The sequence below is a fragment of the Gekko japonicus genome, unplaced genomic scaffold (assembly GCF_001447785.1).
Source record: "Gekko japonicus isolate JY-2015 unplaced genomic scaffold, Gekko_japonicus_V1.1 scaffold701, whole genome shotgun sequence".
Taxonomy (NCBI): Eukaryota; Metazoa; Chordata; class Lepidosauria; order Squamata; family Gekkonidae; genus Gekko; species Gekko japonicus.
The window spans coordinates 613,921-623,487 of NW_015174294.1; the positions used below are offsets into that span (position 1 = coordinate 613,921).

The window sequence follows — 9,567 nt, forward strand, 5'->3', positions numbered from 1 at the left end:
TGCTGAAAAAACCTCCCCGGTGGCTGTAAGCATCCCACCTCCTCTCCTACACCTGACAGGCAGCTGCCTGTCCAATTTAGGAGGGGGCAGGAGGAGGAGCATTAGAAGCCACTGTGGAGGTGGGGCTGCACCTGACAGACAACCAACCGCCTGTTAGGTGTAGGAGGTGGGGGGAATGTGTTGGAAGCCATCCCACCTCCTCTCCTACATGTGACAGGCAGCTGCCTGTCTTGTGTAGGAGGGGGAGGGGGGAGGAGTATTAGAAGCCATTGTGGAGGTGGGGCTGCACCTGACAGACAAATGCCTGTTAGGTGTAGGAGGTGGGGGGTGTTGGAAGCCACCTCACCTCCTCTCCTACACCTGACAGGCAGATGCCTGTCCAGTGTAGGAGGGGGAGGGGGGAGGAGTATTAGAAGCCACTGTGGACGTGGGGCTGCACCTGAGAGACAACTGCCTATTAGGTGTAGGAGGTGGGGGGGAGTGTGTTGGAAGCCATCAGAGAGGCTGGGTCAGCAGCATTACTGAATCTCACAGGTGCTTGTTGGCCACTCCCAATTTCCTCAACTGTCATTAGCTGTCTGCAGTCCCTTGTAACTGTTTTTGCTGTGATGGTGTCTGTTGCTACCAAAATGATTTCTGTAAAAGAAGCGTGAGCAAGTTTGATGACTCTCAACTCTAATAGGTTAATGTGAAGTGTGTAAAGATGGATTCTGTCTTAGTCCATGTCTCTTTCACCTTTAGACCTTGACAGTGATTATCCCAACCTGTGAGTGAAGTGTTGGGATTCCCTTGAGGAGGTTCTCTGGTCTGGACCACCAAAGGAGAGACCTTACAATGACTTTAGGGACAAATAGTTTCCTCCATTAAGGTTCAGAACTGCTGTTGAAGTTCCTTAGAAACTAATTTTCCAATGACATGTGTAAGCAAGTGTATGGGACTACTGCAGTGGTGGAAGCCATATAGCCTAGAAATCTTTGTATGTGTTTGGTTTACTTGTATCTGTTGGACAGAAGTTTCTTAACAAGGGCCAACATAATCTTGGTCCTAGGGAGGGGCAAATATGCTTTCCCTTTTTTGGACTCTAAAGAGGCCCCAATGAAGTCGATGGATTGAAGGGGAATGAGGTGAGATTTCTCCCAGTTTACCAAACAAACAACAAATAATGATTGAATAGTGTGCAGGGTGAAGCACAGACTCTTGACCAGCCTTTCCAGGGAGTCATCAACAAAGAGCCAGTCATACATATAAGGGTACACCATACAGCCTTATAACTTCAAAGGAACTATAACCTCTGTAACACACATGGTAAATACTCTAGGTGCCATTGCGAGCCCACAGGGAAACACTGCATCTCATAGGTGAGCCCTGAATAGTTGAATCTCAAGTACTTTCTATTGTCCTTGTGTATCAAAATATGGAAGTATGCATCCTTTAAATCTAGTGTGGCAAATCAGATGTTGGGTGTCATAAAGGGCATCACCTCCTGCATGGATAACATTCTGAATTTTGGGACATTCAAATATTTATTCAAAGACCTTAAGTCTAAAATGGGCCTGTTGCCTCTGCCTTTTTTGTCAATGGCAAAATACTAGAAAAGAAGCCCTTTGATTGTTCCTCAGAGGTGAGCATTGTAATTGCTCCCTTAGCTAATACAGAGGAGACCTCCTGCAGAGGCTGTGATTTGAAATCCAAAGGGGGGGGAAACCCTCTATTTATTATGGATAAGATCCGATCATCAACAGTAACTTGGCACCACTTATAAAAGAACTTGGTTAACCTATCAAAAAAAACCTGGTCCAAATCTAGTCATGAAGATGGGGCACTTCTAGAGTGCTGGTCCCTAGGAGATTGGGAGGGTTTTTTCCCCCATTGTCTGCTATGTCTTTTGGTCTGGGATTGTTCGGTATAAGGAGGCCTGAAGCCCCGACGGAGGGGTGGAGGGGTCTGGTACCTGTAGATCTGTGCACAATAGAATCTTGATTGGGGATACCTCTGGATATGCCTTGGGAAATATCTTTCTTTAAAAGGTGTCAATGAAGTATGCGTTATGCTCAAGGATTTGGCTGTCAACTTGTTTTTCCTAATCCAATCCAAAACTGCATTGGTTTGATCACTGAATAGGTCTCCACATTCAAATAGAAGATCCTCTATTTTGGCTCTCATATCAACCGGAAGGGCTGAGAAGCGTAACCATGAATATCTCCATATGACAATGCCAGAGGCCATTTGCTTACTGTTACTATCTGTCCCATGCCTTGCAGCACTGAGCTGTTGTTTCCCTAATTTTTGTCCTTCTGCAATGAGGACCTTAGCTATACTCTGGTCCTGGTCACACAGAGAATTTGTGCAAAAGGCACGAATGCTGGGCGGATTTTCGGGGCGCGATCACACCGCAACATCTGGCAAGCGTAGTGCACCCGTGGCCAACCCGTGACGTGCCGCCAAAGAAGCGCAGTTAAAAAATACCTGCAAAGATCTACTAGCAAATGGTTTGCCATGGGCTGAAGATGGACTCGTTCGGTGTGATCTCACTGGCGCGCACCTATTCCCTCCGACTGTCTTCTTTGCAGCACGCGCCAAAGGACGAAACCCTGGTGCTCCGCCATCGCATCTGATCACATAATGGCGGATCAGAATGCGACGGCACAAATAGCCACGCCTCCCCCCCCACACATTTTTTGGCACGTGTGGCAGGGCCTCAGCTTATCAACTGGTAGCAACTCGAGAAACTGTAACATCTTTTCTCATAGTAACATTTGGTAGTAGCTCATGACCACTATAAAATTAACCACGAGGAATTTTCATCATTTTGGGCCATATTTGCTCTGCACTCCCCACACTTCTTGAAAAAAGCCATCCTACCAATTTGTAGGTTTAAAAATCTTCACTGTTCTCCATGGAAACCTTGGTTTTTTTATTCCTGAAGCCCCACAAAACAGCCGCTTAGAAACACATCCTCTCCTCACAGTGGCAAGAAGAGAACTGAGGGAAGGAGTGCTTGTCCCACCTCTGTTCACTTTGGGTGGGAAAAGGGACCTCTACAGACAGAGATGAGGGGGAGCACTCCAGAGCCTAGAAGCTTCTTCAGAAAAGCTTGGAAGCTCTTCTCCACAGCTGTCCTGCAATCATGCAACCCCCCCCCCCATGTTTGCCTACACAGAAGCAATGATGATGAACATGCTGAGCAAGGCTAAGCATGGAAGCAACCTTGCTCACTCCTTTGTGTGCTGAGCTGCTTAGGAAACAGAGCTCCACAGAGCTCCTTCTGCCTTGTACCTTTTCTCTGATAACCTGTGCTTGCTCCTGAACCCTGGGACCCAGCCTATGCATCCTGCACCTGTTTCCAAGCCTTGGAAATGGACCCCTGGACACTCAACTCTCCTTACTATGACCCTTGTACTGGACCTTTGGATATCTGACTCTGGACTGATTTGCAGACCTTGCTCCTATATCTGGCTGTATTTGTTGCCATTGTATTTGTGTACTCTGGAAACCCCAGGTAGAGCAACAGTGCCAGGTTTAGCCCTGAATGCAACATATCCGTTGGCAAGAAACCAACAACATTAGGGCAACTGAAGAAATGATGACCCCAAGACTGAAATATGTCCTTTCATTAAAACTAGAAACATTGTTACAGAACTGGTGAGTTGCAGCTAATCTTCTTAGCTTTACCATCACCCAGGTGACAGCAGTCCTATAAGTATGCAATACATAAGATTATCCCTTACATGTGAGGAGCTGAAGGGTCTTAACTGTAATCATTCTGGTAACTGCTTTCAAATTGTTGCCCATTAGTTACAGTTTGTGCATTTAATACAGTCTACAAAACCTAATGCCTGAAACATAAAACAGTTTGTCTCTAAGAAGTTACAAGGCTCCGTTCTCAAAATACTGAAAATATTCATGACTTATAACTTGTGACTCACTTTATAGTTTTATTAGCAGGTACTTCTGGTAGTTTCACGGTTACCATGCCATCAACATTGGTCTTATCGATAAAGAGTGGTTGGGTTCGCAGTACATCTGGTGCTGTCTTTGCTGTCACCCTGTGCTGAAGACCTCCAGCGCTATTCCCTCTGTTGGTTAGGACAAATGAATACGATGTTTCAGGCTTCAGGTTGGTGATCAGTTTCTGAGTGGCTCGGCCATCCACCTCAACTGCCATTTTCCCATCATCGTATAGGATCTAATAAAAAATAAATTGTTAATAAGTAAGAAAGGAATAAATGGAAAACTGATATCTAATATCAAATCACTTCATGCATGTCAGGATGATATTGAGAGCCAGTGTGGTGTAGCGGTTAAGACTGTCAGACTAGTATCTGGGAGATTTGGGTTTGAATCCCCAGATATGCCATGGAAGCTTGCTGAGTGATCTTGGGCCAGTCACGCTCTCTCAGCCTAACCCATATCACAGGGTTGTTATGAAGATAAAATGGAGGAGAGGAGAACAATGCAAGCTGCTGTGGGCTCTCATTGGAGAGAAAGGTTGGCCTACAATGAATAAAAATTAAATGAAAATTGAATTGAAAAAGAGAATGCTTCTATGTATTTGAGTATAAACAATTTTGTGAATATGAATCTAAGAACATAAGGGAGACCGTAACATATTTATTTAGGAAAGTTGTACGCTGCCTCTCCCAACTGGCTTGAGGTGACACAAAATGATAAAACAAAACCAATCAATACAATAAAGCTATTCAGTGGCGTGGATTCAACCACCATCCAAGGAGCATTCCTCCGCCTTAGGAGGCCTTCCTCCCATTTATTTGAGTTGGAAGAACACTCCTTAAGCTGAAAGAAGGCTTTAAACATCATAACGAGAAGATAGGATTTACCCCAGTAAAACAAATCATGTATTAAAATAATGACACATTAGTGTCCACAAAGAATTCCTGGGATGGAGAGGTAAATAACTGGGGAATTCTCCTCTGATCCAAATCTCTCCTTCAATGAACTTTAAAGGGCTGGAGCTTCCACCTATTACATTTTTATTATTTCTTTCCTCCTAGAGTTCAGAGCAGTGTATGTGGCTCTTCCTTCCCTCATTCAGTCGTTAGAACAATACTGTGGAATAGGTTGGGTAAGGGAGGTGATTGGTCCCATGGGCACTCAATTGAGTTTCTTGACAGAGTAAGGTTTTGACCCCCGGTCTGCTCAGTCCTAGTCTAGCATTCTGGACCACAATGGCTCTCTCAACCTCAACATTTCATAATTAATCCCCAAGTGCCAGGGACATCATCTTATTTTAATTTGTAGACATTCTTCAGTATATCTGAGTTCTCATCAGGCTCTTTTTCTTTCAGTTAATTTTCAAAGATACTTTTGTACACTTGGTGTATGTTCCCCAAGTATGTATGCCCCCCTGTATGCAGTTGACCTGGTTTTGTTGCTTTTGTAATTAGAATGAGACAAGTTACTTTTCTGTTAGATATAACAGTGAAATGACCATTTATCTTCACAAATTTGTATAATTCCTTCTTTAAAGCTACATAAGCTACACAATAAAGCTACACAATAATATTGAGTATCATGCCATTTTGCTGCCCATTTACCCAGCTCGAAGATCCTTTGGGAACTCTTTTCATCATCCTGAAAAATGTGGGGTCTTGCAGAAATATGGCTATTTTACTGCTTACTGTCTGACTACAGATCCTTCCCGGGGAACCCACAGCTTTCTTTCCTCCACTGCAATAGCTTTTCATTTTCTCCACCCCCTCTATTTACTGGCTTTAAACCAATTATTAATTCATATGAGGAACTTCATACAATGTCTGCTAAAATTATTCAGGGGCTTGTAATCAGCTGCACAATTTTGAAGACGTAAGAACACTTCTCTCTTCGGAACAAGGAGTGGCATTTCCCACCAATTCCCTTCCTGCTGTAGATTCCCATTTTGTCCCCCTATGCGGTCCAGTGGAGCTGCTGACCTCAGGCACAAAATTTGGGGAGGCTCAGTGGATTGCAATGGCAATGGGAAACAGAAAAGTACTGGTCTGTTTTTGTAGATGGATCTTGTTGGATACACAAGCCAGGTGTCCTAGGTGACGGACTTTATAAAAATCTTTTTTGAAAGTTCAAGTATATAATGAATACCTAATCACCCCAACTGCATTGTTGTTAACAATCAATGAACTCCATGAAGTTGTTGATACAGGACTTCAATTTGCAAAAGAAAATCCTAATAATAATCTTTATAATACATTATTAATCAATTCATCTGGGATAGATGTTAGACTAACAGACATGTAATTTTCTGTTCTCTTGAGCCTTAAAAAACAAAATGGTATTACATTTGCTTCCTTTCAGTTGTCTGGCAAGGAGTCTGATTTTAGCCATGACTTCAGTTATGTAGGTTATGTAGGTTATGCAAAAGTGCTCCTTACAGGATTTTGTATTCATACAACATATTGTTTAAACTAGACAGCTATGCATACAAGGCAGCTATGTAGTTGGTAGTAGCCCAGTTTAGACAAGATGCTGACCTTTTCCACATGGGTTATATACCAAGGGTTTGATGATGTAGCATTCTGGTGAATTAGTGTAACTTCTAGGTTTCCCTTGGCTTTTTCCCCAGCCTATCTCAAACCTGCTTTGGTGAAAAGTTTTGGGAGAGGACATGTGACAGCCTGCATGGATGCCATGTGGGTAGAAAAATTGGATTTTCCCAGTCCTGACTATAAGGCAGCCATCTCCCTGTGACTTTTTGTTTTTTTAATCAGAAACTAAATATCATCATGATATTGTAATAATATGTGAAATCAGGTCTTCTGAATCCCCAGTTTTCATTTATTTAAAAAAGTAACTCTCCAGAAATATGCTTTTCCACTTATATCTGCAACAAAAGGATCTAGAGATTTCCTTTTTCAATGACACCTGGGAATTCAGAGAATTATTGTTATAATAACAGAACAATATTTAACTGCTGATTAAATAAACAAACAAAAAACTGAAGAATCCCCAGTGTTGCAAGGGGCGGGTGGACTCTGCCTGAAGGGAAATCTGCTCTGTTGCTGTTGAACTATATCAGCAACCAGAGCAACAATAAGGAAACCAAAGAAGCCTGTCCCTGTGTGGAGACATCACTATGTGAATGTGAAGTCTCACCGGTGAGTGATTTTTTTTTATCTCAACAACATCACAATTCAATCATACTAGCTTTGTTCAAATTACACTTTTTTGTAGGAAAGAAAAAATTCCACATTCCACTTGGTGATTGGATGGTAGGTGGGTATGCCACTTGGATCCTGCAAATTGCTTATTTTTTAATCTGTCAATTAGCTCTAGAATTTCATCTCTTGGTACCTTTATAAGACTTTGTTCTTCATGTGCCCTTTCCAAAGAAATATAGCTCAGGTATTTGTGTCTGTCCAACATCCTCCTCGGTGATGACTCTTTCCAATCTTCCTATCTTCCTTTACTTATCCTTTCACACCTCTGCTGTCTAAAGGTATCATTCTTGCTGATTTCCTGATTTTAATGTATTTAAATAAACCTTTATTGATTGTCTTAACATTTTAGTAATATGCTAGTCAGATTCTTTCTTAATCAAGTGTGGCTATATTTGAATTTTGGGGCACCTTTCCACTTAAAAGATAAATTGGCCACTGCTCTTAATAATTTAATGATCAAATAAGCATAACGGCAAGTATAATGTAAATCAAATAAGCATAACAACAAGTATGCTTAATCCTCCTTGATTGACCATTCTGGCTTAGCATATGCCAGCTTTTGAGACTGGGTCCCATTACAGCCATACTTGAATAAGAATAATTCGAAACGCGGCTTCAGGCATCCAGATTACGCGTCGGCTTTTGATGGCTCAGAAAATTTGATGATTGGCACTCCAATTTGGACTTTGATATTGCCTCTATGCTGGAGAAGACTGTGACTGATTTATCATTGCACTTTGGCCTATTGATTTATATCATACTTGTTGTTATGCTTATTTGATTTACATTATACTTGCTGTTATGCTTATTTGATCATTATACACTTGCTTATTTGCTTGTAAGTTATTTTTTGCCAAGTGGTGTTCTCTTTTTTTTGGTTCTTGCATTGTACACTGGCTTACCCGCCCCTTTTTTTGGCTTCTTAATAATTTAATAGCATACAGATCTCTTAGACTCAGAATTAAGGCAGAGTCAATTGATCATATCTGGAAATTTGTGTCAGAATATGGACAAGGTGAAATCAGTGTTGAAGCTCAGTGCTGAAGTCACACATTATTACTAGTTCTACTGTGCCAGACTCTCTGTTTTCTTTCTCTATCTTAAGACTACATTCAAAGTTTTGGTCAAGAAAACAATATTATTTGGGGGGGAGGCTCTATTTCTAGCTGAAGTGATATAGTGGAGGTGGTTATTCGTCTTACATTTTCTAGTTTATTGGACCCTGTGCCCTGTCTTATAGAACAACTCTGCTTTCAATATATCCTTCCTATAGTATTTCTATTCAGGAATAGCTGTTCAGTCCACTGCTTGTCTCTGTTCCATCAGGTGTCATGCCTATTATTCTGATGTTCTCTTTTGCAACACTCTATCCCCCATCTTGGCTTGAATTCTTTTAATATCATCTACATATCTAACAGCCCACTATTCACTCATCTGCCGATACTTAAATCCTGTGATTGGAGTCATGAACGGAGAAGACAGATCTTTCTACAGATCTGTCTTTCTACAGGTTTTCAATTATATATATCCCACCCTTTCCTGCACAGCAGGGCTCAGGGTGATTTACAAGTAAATACACAATAAGATAAAACAATTAAAACACTATCTACACAATATTAAAAACCTAGAATTCTAGGCTTGGTTTTTATCTGTAACAGGCAGGGGGTGGGGGTAGCACCCTTTTCAGGGCTGTTTTGGTTCCCGCTTGTTACTGTAAAAAAAACGGTATCCCTCCCCAAATAAACTGTTCAGGTAATGTTTCTCCTATGACCTTGCTGTTTATTTCTGTATGCTTGTAGCAAACTTATACCATATTAGGAATAAGATCAGTTGTAATTTTGAGTGATCTCTAGCCCTCACCTGGAGATTGGCAGCAATTGTTACCCAGGACAAAATGGCTGGTCTGGAGGGTGGAGTCTATGGCATTCTACCTGTCTGAGGTCCCACCCCTCTGCAAACCCCACCCTTTCCAGGCTCCACCCCTCAAATCCCCAGGAATTTGCCAGCCTGGAGTTGGCAACCCCATCTCCTTCCCAGCTAACTACCAACCTACCATTATCTGCCCCTTTGACTTCAGCTGACTTCTGCCCTCCCTTCTGCAGAGCAGTTGTAATTCTGAGTGGTCTCCAGCCCTCACCTGGAGATTGGCAACAATGGTTCCCCATGAGGGACTGACTGGTTTGGAGGGTGGAGTCTATGGCATTGTACCTGTCTGAGGTCCCACCCTTCCTCAAACCTTACCCTCTTCAGGCTCCATCCCTCAAATCTTCTGGAATTTCCCATCTGGAGTTGGCAACCCTATCAGGACTGGCCCCAATGTGTTTTATCCCAAAGGCCAAAATAGGTGACAGGACCCAGCTTAGTTACCTACCAACAGGCACTGAGGGGAAAGTAG

At 42.3% G+C, this 9,567-nt stretch overlaps 1 protein-coding gene across 1 annotated transcript in view; it reads right to left on the reverse strand.

Annotated features, from left to right (window-relative positions):
• The window catches only part of PTPRD (protein tyrosine phosphatase, receptor type D), a 260,249-nt gene that overhangs the window by 201,189 nt on the left and 49,493 nt on the right, over positions 1–9,567 (reverse strand). Inside the window, exon 18 of the mRNA XM_015424064.1 lies at positions 3,927–4,186. Coding sequence (XP_015279550.1) covers positions 3,927–4,186 — 260 coding nt within the window. The remainder of the gene's footprint in view (positions 1–3,926; positions 4,187–9,567) is intronic.